At 50.0% G+C, this 13,803-nt stretch overlaps 1 protein-coding gene across 2 annotated transcripts in view; it reads left to right on the top strand.

Annotated features, from left to right (window-relative positions):
* LOC139059553 (uncharacterized) overlaps positions 1-13,384 on the top strand; it is a 70,315-nt gene extending 56,931 nt beyond the window's left edge. For both annotated transcript variants that reach the window (XR_011514196.1, XM_070537984.1), the window contains one exon: positions 13,219-13,384. Coding sequence is in view for 1 of the 2 variants with exons in the window: in XM_070537984.1 (XP_070394085.1) it covers positions 13,219-13,320 (102 nt within the window). In the remaining variant the exon portion in view is untranslated. The remainder of the gene's footprint in view (positions 1-13,218) is intronic.
* Positions 13,385-13,803: the final 419 nt, after the last annotated feature.

The following is a 13,803-nucleotide window of genomic DNA, read 5'->3' as shown; positions in this document are numbered from 1 at the left end:
TATATGAATACAACAATCAAACCCCGGCCCTCAGTCCCCAGCAGCCGCGAAGCAACTGACCACGGCGGCGGTCAGATCTGTGACGCTGCAGAGGGTGCTAAGAATACCGGGCTCCGGACAGGCCGCCATTGGAATCTGAACCTTGCAACGTTTAACGTTAGAACGTTATCTAGTGAGGCAAGTCTAGCAGTATTATTGGAAGAATTAGAGGGTAGTAAATGGGATATAATAGGGCTCAGTGAGGTTAGGAGGACAAAAGAAGCATATACAGTGCTAAAAAGCGGGCACGTACTGTGCTACCGGAGCTTAGCGGAGAGACGAGAACTAGGAGTCGGATTCCTGATTAATAAGGAAATAGCTGGTAACATACAGGAATTCTATAGCATTAACGAGAGGGTGGCAGGTCTTGTTGCGAAACTTAATGAGAGGTACAAATTGAAGGTTGTACAAGTCTATGTCCCTACATGCAGTCATGATGACCAGGAAGTCGAAAGCTTTTATGAAGACGTGGAATCGGCGATGGGTAAAGTCAAAACAAAATACACCATACTGATGGGCGACTTGAATGCCAGGGTAGGCAAGAAGCAGGCTGGAGACAAGTCAGTGGGGGAATGTGGCATAGGCTCTAGGAATAGCAGAGGAGAGTTATTAGTAGAGTTTGCAGAACAGAATAATATGCGTATAATGAATACCTTTTTCCGCAAGCGGGTTAGTCGAAAGTGGACGTGGAGAAGCCCGAATGGTGAGACTAGAAATGAAATCGACTTCATACTCTGCGCGAACCCTGACATCATACAAGATGTAGACGTGCTCGGCAAGGTACGCTGCAGTGACCATAGGATGGTAAGAACTCGAATTAGCCTAGACTTGAGGAGGGAACGGAAGAAACTGGTACACAAGAAGCCAATCAATGAGTTAGCGGTAAGAGGGAAACTAAAGGAATTCCGGATCAAGCTACAGAACAGGTAGTCGGCTTTAACTCAGGAAGAGGACCTTAGTGTTGAAGCAATGAACGACAATCTCATGGGCATCATTAAGGAGTGCGCAATAAAAGTCGGTGGTAACGCCGTTAGAAAGGAAACCAGTAAGCTATCGCAGGAGACGAAAGATCTGATCAAGAAACGCCAATGTATAAAAGCCTCTAACCCTACAGCTAGAATAGAACTGGCAGAACGTTCTAAGTTAATCAACAAGCGTAAGACAGCGGACATCAGGAACTATAATATGGATAGAATTGAACAGGCTCTCAGGAAAGGAGGAAGCCTAAAAACAGTGAAGAAGAAACTAGGAATCGGCAAGAATCAGATGTGTGCGTTGAGAGACAAAGCCGGCAATATCGTTACTAATATGGATGAGATAGTTCAAGTGGCTGAGGAGTTCTATAAAGATTTATACACCAGTGGCACCCACGAAGATAGTGGAAGAGAGAATAGCCTAGAGCAATTCGAAATCCCACAGGTAACGCCAGAAGAAGTCAAGAAAGCCTTAGGAGCTATGCAAAGGGGGAAGTCAGCGGGGGAGGATCAGGTAACAGCAGATTTGTTGAAGGATGGTGGTCAGATTGTCCTAGAGAAACTGGCCACCCTGTATACGCAATGCCTCATAACCTCGAGCGTACCGGAATCTTGGAAGAACTCTAACATAATCCTAATCCATAAGAAAGGGGACGCCAAAGACTTGAAAAATTATAGACCGATCAGCTTACTGTCCGTTGCCTACAAAGTATTTACTAAGGTAATCGCAAATAGAATCAGGAACACCTTACACTTCTGTCAACCAAAGGACCAGGCAGGATTTCGTAAAGGCTACTCTACAATAGACCATATTGTCACGTAGTGGTGACGTTGAAGAACACAGTAGCACCACTGTGAACGACAATACTAAATTTTATTGGGCGAACCTGTGCCCACAAAACAGGCTACACTTATAGCACAACGATAGCGGCGAACACAGTCGGCGATCGTCGAAAATCTGATCAGCGGGTCAAGCGCGTCGGCTTTTATAGAGCAGTCATCGAATGTTCGGACCCGCGTGCCTTCCACAAAGTTCTACACCATTCACGTCAGGTGATGAAATCAGATAACATAACGTTCGGCGACAACGGACAGTGGATAGAAGCATCGATAACTTTCCAGAAACTTCAGATACATACAGGCGCGTCCCACGCTGTGCAATTACATTTGTTAGGCTGCGAAACGTGGTTGCCAGATAAAGATAAGTACACGTGTCAATACCCCCCTCTTAAAAAGCATCGTCCCGATGCTACAAATATAAGAGAGCGAAACCCAAAAGGACACTTATTAAACATAAGTAACAAAACAACGAAAAAAAAACAAAGTCCAAAGGTCAGTTACGCGAAGCCCCAAAGTTCATTAACGCTGGTAGTACGGCTTGAGTCGCACAACGCGGACTATTTCAGGTCGTGAGCGGCGCCGCTGTGATAGCGAAATGCCGTCTGGCACGACCTCATAGCCCAGCGCGCCAATACGTCGGATGATCTTGTACGGTCCGAAATAGCGACGCAAAGGCTTCTCGCTCAGTCCTCGTCGGCGTATAGGGGTCCATACCCAAACACGGTCGCCAGGCTGGTACTCGACGAAGCGTCGTCGGAGGTTGTAGTGTCGGCTGCCGGTCCTCTGCTGGTTTTTGATCCGCAGGTGGGCGAGCTGTCGGGCTTCTTCGGCGCGCTGGAGATAGGCAGCGACGTCAAGATTCTCCTCGTCAGAGACGTGCGGCAGCAAGGCGTCGAGCGTCGTCGTCGGGTTCCTGCCGTACACTAGCATGAATGGCGTGATCTGTGTTGTTTCTTGCACCGCCGTGTTGTAAGCGAATGTAACGTACGGCAGGACCGCATTCCAGGTCTTGTGCTCGACGTCGACGTACATTGCTAGCATGTCGGCGAGGGTTTTATTCAGGCGCTCCGTAAGACCATTCGTCTGCGGATGGTAGGCAGTTGTCCTCCTGTGACTTGTCTGGCTGTATTGCAGAATGGCTTGCATGAGCTCTGCTGTAAAAGCCGTTCTTCTGTCGGTGATGAGGACTTCTGGAGCACCATGTTGCAGCAGGATGTTCTCGACGAAAAATTTCGCCACTTCGGCTGCGCTACCTTTCGGCAGTGCTTTAGTTTCAGCGAAGCGGGTGAGGTAGTCCGTCGCTACGACGATCCACTTATTTCCGGTTGTTGACGTCGGAAAGGGCCCCAGCAAGTCCATCCCGATCTGCTGGAATGGTCGGCAAGGAGGCTCGATTGGCTGTAGTAATCCGACTGGCCTTGTCGGCGGTGTCTTGCGTCGCTGACAGTCTCGGCATGTTCTGAAATAACGGGCGACGTCGGCGGTCAAGCGCGGCCAATAATACTTTTCTTGCATCCTCGATAGTGTCCGGGAAAATCCGAGGTGTCCAGCGGTCGGATCGTCATGTAAGGCGCGCAGTACTTCTGGACGCAGCGCCGACGGAACAACAAGAAGGTAGTTGGCGCGGCCTGGTGAGAAGTTCTTCTTCACGAGTAGATTGTTTTCAAGCGTGAAGGAAGATAATCCGCGCTTAATTGCCCTGGGGGCAACGTCGGTGTGCCCTCCCAAATATTCGACGAGGCCTTTTAGCTCCGAGTCTGCCCGCTGCTGTTCAGCGAAGTCTTCCACGCTTATCATTCCAAGGGATGCGTCGTCATTCTCGTCATCGTACGGCGGCGGGTCAATGGGGGCGCGTGATAGGCAATCGGCATCGGAGTGTTTTCGTCCGGACTTGTAGGCTACAGTGATGTCGTATTCTTGAAGTCTGAGGCTCCACCGCGCCAGTCGTCCTGAAGGATCCTTTATGTTCGCTAGCCAACATAACGCGTGATGGTCGCTGACGACTTTGAATGGCCTGCCATATAGATAAGGGCGAAATTTAGCTGTAGCCCAAACGATGGCGAGGCATTCCTTTTCGGTCGTAGAATAGTTGCCTTCCGCTTTTGACAGCAACCGGCTAGCATAAGTTATTACCTGTTCGACTCCGTTTTTCCGCTGGACTAGAACGACACCGAGGCCTAGGCTACTGGCGTCAGTATGGATTTCTGTATCGGCGTACTCGTCGAAGTGCGCAAGTACCGGCGGCGACTGCATGCATCGTCTGAGTTCTTCAAATGCGTCGGACTGCGGCGTTTCCCACTTGAACTCAACATCACTTTTAGTTAGTCGTGTCAACGGCTCAGCGATGCGTGAAAAGTCCTTGACAAAGCGCCTGTAGTAGGCACACATGCCAAGGAATCTACGCACAGCCTTATTGTCGATGGGTTGCGGGAACTGTGCGATGGCAGCTGTCTTTTGCGGGTCTGGGCGGACACCAGATTTGCTGATAACGTGGCCTAGGAACAGAAGTTCATCGTAAGCAAAGCGGCACTTTTCCGGCTTCAGAGTGAGCCCTGATGACTTGATGGCCTCTAGTACTGTCGCAAGCCACCTCAGGTGATCGTCGAAATTTGCGGCGAAGATGACGACGTCATCAAAGTAAACGAGACAGGTCTGCCACTTCAATCCTGCTAAAACCGTGTCCATCACGCGCTGAAACGTTGCAGGCGCCGAGCACAGTCCGAACGGCATAACGTTGAACTCGTAGAGGCCGTCTGGGGTGATGAAGGCCGTCTTTTCGCGATCTCTTTCGTCGACTTCTATTTGCCAATAGCCAGACTTTAGGTCCATTGACGAGAAGTATTTAGCGTTGCAGAGCCGATCCAATGCGTCGTCTATACGTAGGAGGGGGTATACATCCTTCTTCGTGATCTTGTTCAGACGACGATAATCGACGCAGAAACGTAGGGTTCCGTCCTTTTTCTTCACCAGGACAACAGGGGATGCCCACGGGCTTTTCGACGGCTGGATGATGTCGTCGCGCAGCATTTCGTCGACTTGTTTTCTTATAGCTTCGCGTTCTCGCGGCAAAACTCGGTAAGGGCTCTGGCGGAGTGGTCGAGCGTACTCCTTGGTGATTATGCGATGCTTGGCGACTGGTGTTTGTCGAATCCTCGATGACGTCGAAAACCAGCCTTTGTATCTTCGGAGCAGACTTCTGAGCTGCTGTTGCTTAATCACGGGGAGACTTGGATTAATGTCGTAGTCTGGTTCGGGAACCATGGTCGTCGGGGTAGATGCGGCGGAATCCGAGAGGACAAACGCATTGCTGTTTTCCAGAATTTCCTCGATGTATGCGATCGTCGTGCCCTTGTTGGTGTGCTTGAACTCCTGGCTGAAGTTTTTTAGCAACACTTTCGTGTTTCCTCCGTGCAGTCGAGCGATCCCTCTTGCGACGCAAATTTCACGGTCTAGCAGTAGACGTTGGTCGCCTTCGATGACGCCCTCTATACGTCAGCGGGTGTTTCGGTGCCGACCGAAATAACAATGCTGGAGCGTTTGGGATGCTCACTTGACCTTCGAGCACACTCAAGGCGTGGTGACTACGAGGGCTCTCCAGCGGTATCGCATGGTCTTCCGACAGAGTTATTGACTTCGACTTCAGGTCGATGACTGCGCCGTGTTGGTTGAGGAAGTCCATGCCGAGAATGACGTCTCGTGAACACTGTTGGAGGATAACGAAGGTGACAGGGTAAGTCCGGTCGTGAATGGTAATTCTTGCCGTGCACATTCCAGTCGGCGTTATGAGGTGTCCTCCAGCGGTCCGAATTTGAAGGCCTTCCCACGTAGTCTTAACTTTCTTCAACTGAGCGGCGATGGGTCCACTCATGACGGAGTAATTGGCTCCTGTGTCCACTAAAGCGGTGACTGCGTGGCCGTCGAGAAGCACATCGATGTCGGTGGTTCTTTGTCTGGCATTTCAATTAGGTCTTGGCGTCGGATCACGGCTGCGTCGTGTTGAACTGAAGCTAGAACGTTGCGTCGTCAAGTTGCCTTTCGTCGTCATACTCTTTGCTTCCACATTTCGTCGGAACGGCGGCGTGTCGTTGTGTCGTCGAAGTAGTCTATTCGGCGTCTTCGTCGGCGGCGGAGGATCTTCGTCAGTTCGACGAACAGCAGCCGCACCTCCATCGGTTGCTGCTTTTAGTTTTCCGGATATGGGCTGACGGACCGGCCCCGGGCTGGGCCAGTGTATGATCGGCGCTGCGGCGACAGGTAGCGGTCTGGTGACGGCGAACGGGAAGGTCGTCGAGGGCTCCATTGAGTGGCGGCGAGGTAGTCGGCGATATCGCGAGGTCGTTCGCCAGTCTGTGCCCGCGGCGCTTTAACGGCGAAACCTCGCAGTCCCATCTCCCGGTATGGGCATCGGCGGTACACATGGCCGGATTCTCCGCAGTGGTAGCAGAGCGGGAGGTGGTCGAGGGCGCGCCAAACGTCAGTCTTCCTTGGAATGCCGCGTGGCTTGATGGGTTGGCGTGCTGGTGGCGGGGGTGGTGGTGGACTACGGAACTGTGCCGTCACTGGGGCCAGCCGCGGGTGCGGAGGGGGAAGGTGACGGCGGGCTACAGCGGCGTATGTCATCGCTTCCGGCTGGGGCTGTGGTGATTCTGATTGCACCTGAGGAACTCCAAGCGATCGGTGCACCTCTTCTTTCACGATGTCGGCGATCGAGGCCACTTGAGGCTGCGACGAAGGCAAGACCTTGCGCAGTTGTTCGCGCACTATGGCCCTGATGGTCTCACGCAGATCGTCCGTGGCCAGTGATTGAATTCCTGCGTAGTGGGTAGAGCTTGTAAGGCGGTTGAATTGGCAGTTCCGTATTTCGAGTGTCTTCTCGATGCTGGTGGCCTCGCGAAGGAACTCTTCAACGGTCTTCGGTGGACTTCGTATCATTGCGCCGAAAAGTTCTTCCTTCACACCACGCATAAGAAGGCGGACTTTCTTCTCCTCGGGCATATCCGGGTCGGCATGGCGGAAGAGACGGTTCATTTCTTCCGTGAAGATGGCAAAGTTCTCGTTCGGTAGCTGCACTCGGGCGTCCAGCATGGCTTCGGCCCTTTCCTTGCGCACGACGCTCGTAAAGGTGCGCAGGAAGCCGCTAAGGAAGAGGTCCCATGTCGTCAAGGTCGACTCCCGGTTCTCAAACCACATTCTGGCGGCATCTTCTCAGGCAAAGTATACATGCCGCAGCTTGTCGTCGGACTCCCAGTTGTTAAAACTCGCGATTCGCTCGTAGGTCTCCAGCCAGGATTCTGGGTCTTCAGTCGCTGCTCCATGGAAGGTCGGTGGGTCCCGAGGTTGTTGTAGGATAACGGGGGACGCTGGGGCAGCCATTGCGGTTGTTTTGACCACGATCTTCTTTGTCGACTCAGGTAGAAGTCCGTGCTCTGGGGGCAGTCCTTGCAGTCTGCGGCTAGCAGGCAGGTCTTGGGCGATGTCGGTTTTGTCCTCGGGCTTCGGGCTTGGATCGCGGCTTTGCGGGGGCGTTCGGTACATGAACGCACAAGCACCTCCACCAAATGTCACGTAGTGGTGACGTTGAAGAACACAGTAGCACCACTGTGAACGACAAAACTAAATTTTATTGGGCAAACCTGTGCCCACAAAACAGGCTACACTTATAGCACAACGGTAGCGGCGAACACAGTCGGCGATCGTCGAAAATCTGATCAGCGGGTCAAGCGCGTCTGCTTTTATAGAGCAGTCATCGAATGTTCCAGACTAATCGTTCGGACCCGCGTGCCTTCCACAAAGTTCTACACCATTCGCGTCAGGTGATGAAATCAGATAACATAACGTTCGGCGACAACGGACAGTGGATAGAAGCATCGATAACTTTCCAGAAACTTCGGATACATACAGGCGCGTCCCACGCTGTGCGATTACATTTGTTAGGTTGCGAAACGTGGTTGCCAGATAAAGATAAGTACACGTGTCAATATTCACACTATCAATCAAGTGATAGAGAAATGTGCAGAATATAACCAGCCCTTATATATAGCTTTCATTGATTACGAGAAAGCGTTTGATTCAGTCGAAACCTCAGCAGTCATGGAGGCATTACGGAATCAGGGTGTAGATGAGCCATATGTAAAAATACTGGAAGATATCTATAGCGGGTCCACAGCCACCGTAGTCCTCAACAAAGGAAGCAACAAAATCCCAATAAAGAAAGGCGTCAGACAGGGAGATACGATCTCTCCAATGCTATTCACAGCATGTTTACAGGAGGTATTCAGAGACCTGGAGTGGGAAGAATGGGGGATAAAAGTTGATGGAGAATACCTTAGCAACTTGCGATTCGCTGATGATATTGCCTTGCTTAGTAAATCAGGAGACCAATTGCAATGCATGCTCACTGACCTGGAGAGGCAAAGCAGAAGGGTGGGTCTGAAAATTAATCTGCAGAAAACTAAAGTAAAGTTTAACAGTCTCGGAAGAGAACAGCAGTTTACGATAGGTAGCGAGGCACTGCAAGTGGTAAGGGAATACATCTACTTAGGGCAGGTAGTGACCACGGATCCAGATCATGAGACTGAAATAACCAGAAGAATAAGAATGGGCTGGGGTGCGTTTGGCAGGCATTCTCAAATCATGAACAGCAGGTTGCCACTATCCCTCAAAATGAAAGTGTATAGCAGCTGTGTGTTACCAGTACTCACATATGGGGCAGAAACCTGGAGGCTTACGAAAAGGTTTCTGCTGAAATTGAGGAAGACGCAACGAGCTATGGAAAGAATAATGATCGGTGTAACGTTAAGGGATAAGAAAAGAGCAGATTGGGTGAGGCAACAAACGCGGGTAAATGACATCTTAGTTGAAATCAAGAAAAAGAAATGGGCATCGGCCGGACATGTAATGAGGAGGGAAGATAACCGATGGTCATTAAGGGTTACGGACTGGAGTCCAAGGGAAGAGAAGCGTAGCACGGGGCGGCAGAAAGTTAGGTGGGCGGATGACATTAAGACGTTTGCAGGGGCAACATGGCCACAATTAGTACATGCCCGGGGTAGTGTGAGAAGTATGAGAACGGCCTTTGCCCTGCAGTGGGCGTAACTAGGCTGATGATGATGATGATGACGAGGCATTCGTGAATACAACTCCAAGCCATAACCGACACAGAAGAGACGCTTCACGTCGGTGCATACCGGCTGGAGATCTGAGTTGAAGTGACGGGTTTAGTCTGTGCAGTCTTGTGCGCCTTTTATGTACGGTATTCCACTGTGCTAAGGAGATCGTGCGTGCTAGAACGTCAAGTTGTCTCGCGGCGTCGGTCCTTGAGAGAGGAATGGGGACGCAGCATTCTTCTTGGTTTGACGTCCGAGCTGCCTTGTCGGCGTCATCATTTCCAATGATACCACAATGGTCTGGTATCCACTGAAAAGAGATATCATGACCTTTTTCTCTTAAGTGATGGACAAGTTCCGCCATTTCACACGTGAGCTGATCATGAGTCCATGTCGCAGAAACGACTGCACACATTGCAAGGCCGGCCTTGAATCGCAGAAGACTGCCCATTTTCTAGGACTTTCAGCATTTATCACTTGAAGCGCGTCGCGGTGAGCCGCGAACTCTGCAGCTGCAGATGTAGTGACATGGGAAGTCTAGAACCGCTTGGTCATTCTCATTGCTGGTATAACTACAGCGCCACCGGAACTGGTTGATGAAGTTGATCCATCAGTGTAGACGTGTGTGCAGTCGCTGTATTTCTCGGACAAGAGAAGTAAAGTTGGTTGCTTGAGCACTGATGATGGCAAGTCATCATGATGGAAGTCCTGGGATGATGGAAGTCCTGGGATTGTAAGGTTCACTTGAGTACGGCGTATACACCACGGAGGAATGGAAGGCCTCGCCGCAGGTATGTAACCTGACCTGAAAGAGGCACGGTGCGCGAAGACAGTCGCAGTGAATGTCGTGTGGGGCCTATCTACTGGGAGACTTGCTAGGTGGCGGGTAGGGGTCCGGGCGCAGTGTCTTATGTGCACATGCATTGTTTCAATGCTAATGTGCATTCTAATAGTGGAATCTTGAGCGACTGCAATAACTTGAGTCGTTGACGCACTCCGCGGTAGACCAAGACATATCTTGAGGGCTTGGGCTTGGATGCTTTGGATTATATTCAGGTTAGTTCTGCAGGTGTTGGACATGACCGGTAGGCTGTACCGCAGGAATCCGATAAAGAGAACCCTGTACAGTTGCACCATAGAGTGTATTGGCACTCCCCAGGTCTTTCCTGCAAGGAACTTAAACATATGGCAAATTCCTGTAAGGCGTTTTTTCACATAATTCACATGAGGGGTCCAGGAGAGATTTTTGTCAATGACCCCCCCAAAAAATCTGTGACTCGTGCTGTACGAGATCAGTTGTCTGTCGACGGATATCACGTATGGAGACATTGATTTTCTGGTAAATGCCACAACTGCGCACTTTTTGTATGATATATGAAGTCCTTGTTCTCGAAGGTAGGATGATGTTAAAGTGGCTGACTTCTGAAGCCGCGCGCGAAGCTGCAGTCGCGTCACAGCCGACGTGAAAATGCAAATGTTGTCGGCATAGATGGGGAGCCCAACGGTGCCTTGCAGGATGTCGGCGAGTCCAATGAGTGTTAGACTGAAGAGCGTTGGGCTGAGTTACTGTAATGCGGGGAGATCGGGCCATCCTCGGTAAGTATGAAAAATGATCTCTTATGTAGTTAGCTATTTATCCAGAAATAGACTTTGCCGTCAAGTCCTACTGCGTCTAACGCGTTGAAAATCGCTTCGTACGATACGTTATCGTACGCTCCTTTAACATCCAGAAACAGGGCAGCAGATAATTTTTTGCAGGACTTCTGGTGCTCGACGTACGTCACCAAGTCGATAACGTTGTCTATGGAAGAATGGCCACGTCTGAAACCGGCCACCGCATCTGGATATACCTGGTAATGTTCGAGGTACCATTCTAGCCCTGCTGGAACCATCCTCTCCATTAGTTTTCCGATGCAACTGGCAAGCGAAATTGGTCGGTATGATGCAATGTCTACAGGCGACTTGCCGGACTTCAGCAGTGGAATTAGGCGGCTGGTCTTCGATTCCTGGGTAACCGTACCTGTCTGCCAGGAGCTGTTCAACAAGAGCAGGAGCACTTTCCGAGCCTCTTCGCCCAGATTACATAGGGCGCGGTAGGTTATACCATCGGGTCATGGTGAAGATGAACGCTTGCACAAGGCCAGTGCAGCTTCGAGTTCCTCCATGGAGAAAGGACGGTCCATGCGGGGGTCGCGTGAAATCGGTGAGTGGTGGAGCGTCGATGTTCCAGCGGAACAAGTTTCGCCAGCAATCCTCCTGCAGAAAGCTTCCGCTACGTCAATCTCGCTGCACTGTTGGTGCCAACAGGCAATGAAGCCAAGAAAAGCATAGGGGTAATTAGCTGTGGCCGAAATGAAAACGTAGAAAAAGAAAATGAAGGAAAGGAACGAAACAATAACTCGACATCGGCGGGAAACGAAACCGCAGCTTCCGCAATACGCGTGCGTTGCGCTGTCATTTGGGCTACGGAGACAGTCATCAATCCAGTCTCTAGCTTGGATATTTATGTGTGCTAAATCTAGTCTTGGGAGCGCCAGCGCCACTCAGGGCAATGGTGGACGGGTGTGGAGCGCCCTTTCTTACCTGCTCCACAGGATTTCTTTTTTTTTTTACTGGAAGCTACAATTTTCATATGTAAGCAATGCATGCACTGCTTAAAACGATAACACGCAATTTACATGCAGCGTCCACTTGTGCAAAAGTATAGCCCAATGTGCAGCATACATAAGCGTCTATCGGAGGTCGGTGCCACGTTGTCATAAACGGACAACTGGGATCGAGGGCGCGGAACACCGCTACAGCAATGCTACTTGACAGGCCAGATTGGTCACACAATGTTGTGGTGTATATGATTTAAACATAGACGTGATGTACGCTATATTAGTTTCCCTAAGGTTGTCGTTTCGCTTTCAGTCTGCAAAAAAAAATTGATATAATGTGCAAGAGGCGCCGTGCGTGATGAAAGATTCGCATAATTCAGCAACTACGGCCATCTCAGCGTGGCAGAATAATGCACTTCTACTTGCGTCAGCGCCTCTAGTGGCAGCTCCTGTCCCTATATGAAATTTTCGAGGAAGTTTCCTCACCAGAAGAAAGGTATTGAAGGAATCTCATAGTATTAAACTGCTCAAAGTATGCATGGACTGTTACACAACATACCGCCAAACAAATCTAAGCACTGTGTAATGCACGATTAAACCACGCTAGTGAACGTTAATCGACAGAACGAAAGCATTAGGAATGAGCGGAGGAATGCGTTAAACATACGGCGTTCCGTTAAGGTATAGGTAAGGTAATGCCTAGAACAGATAATCAGTAGTCGAGTAAAGTGAGTAAAGTAACAAGGTTTGAACGGAAAAAAAGCGCAATTCATTGCGGCGGAGTACTAGTTGGTTTGATAAGATCAGAAATTGGAAGGTGAATGACGGAGCCAGCTGGCGCATAACTAGGGTTCCTAGAGATCCTTGGGGGAGGTATCCATTCAGAAATAGACATAAATATAGGCTTATAGCAAAAAAAAATAAGGATGGCTAACTTGAATTTTGCTATCTTACGCATAGCCCGTAAGATTTCTACTTTCTAGCTTTTGGGGCAGCGTCCTGTGTAACTAACAGAATTACAGCAGTGTGGTTAGCACACTTATGACAAGTAGTTGCAGCCACTGGCTTCCATTGCGCGGCCGGCGGGAGCGCTGTGTACACGCGCATTAGGAGCACCATTATAAGCACCGAGCAGCAGCTCCTGCATGAACTGCCGTGTGCATGCTCTCGTCTGAGCAGTAACCGTCAAACTAACGGTATTTAATAATTCACTGGGCACTGACTCACGCCGATAACTTTCCGTCGATCTCATTTCGTGCACCACCGAGGTGCGACGCCCGCAGCGCCGCTGGCAGTGATCATCACCCCAGCGTTGTGAGACGCTTGGTAGCGGCCAGGGCTATGTTCCTTCTGCAAAGGAGGAGTTTCCTTGCGTGCTAGCTGCGTCACGTCAACACGCACACCGTTCGAGGAGCTCGACGCATGCGTAATACACTGCTGTCGCTCCCAATGCTTCGCACTTTGTTGGAAACTGCCAGTTTATTTGGATGAAAGAAGTGTATTCGTGATCGTCGTTGCTGTGGCCCACCGAGAGGCGCATTCTGTCTAGCAGTAGACCAGACAGTGTGCTCGTGCGCAGCCGTGATTGCTTAGGTTGTATTTAGAAAAATGGACTTTGTGCTTTCTAACAATTTTCTTTGTCTTTCCCTTCAACCAAAGCGCTGCATCGATGACAGCTTGCTTCCTGAGGACGGCTCTGTATTCCTGGGAGCAGTGCGGTACCTACTGAAGTCTGCCAACTTGGCTAGCCCGGTACTTTAGGGCAAACGTAATTCAACGTTCGCATCACTTCCAGGAAAACCATGATCCTTCCCGCATAAAAATAAAGGCGAATAAATGGCGTAAAACAAAGGACTCCTTTATAAAACCAAATGAAGTGGTGAAACTTTGCGCGCCTGAAACAAAAAAAAGAAGCATTCGGGATAGCAGTAAAGCAGGGTAAACAAATGATCAAACAAAAATAAAAAAAGTTGGAAAAAGTTCCATTCAAGTAAACCACAGATATCAGAAACCTGGCCCTTGCATAAGTAGGACTTCGGTCTCGTAAGATGGTTTTTATTGCTTAAGGCGTTCAACCATGACAAGACCAACTTTTCAAGAATGAAAGAAACATAATTTTTGCGGCTGTCACTTAATGTATATAGGCTGTCCGGACTACTTCCAGCTTTCACACCCGAGCATAAGATACTTGACAAACTTGAGGTTGGGAGCTTGGTGGTGCTGGAGTCTGTCGGCACTTGAGGT

Source organism: Dermacentor albipictus, chromosome 1 (assembly GCF_038994185.2).
Source record: "Dermacentor albipictus isolate Rhodes 1998 colony chromosome 1, USDA_Dalb.pri_finalv2, whole genome shotgun sequence".
NCBI classification, from domain to species: domain Eukaryota; kingdom Metazoa; phylum Arthropoda; class Arachnida; order Ixodida; family Ixodidae; genus Dermacentor; species Dermacentor albipictus.
This window is presented reverse-complemented; position numbering and strand designations above follow the sequence as displayed.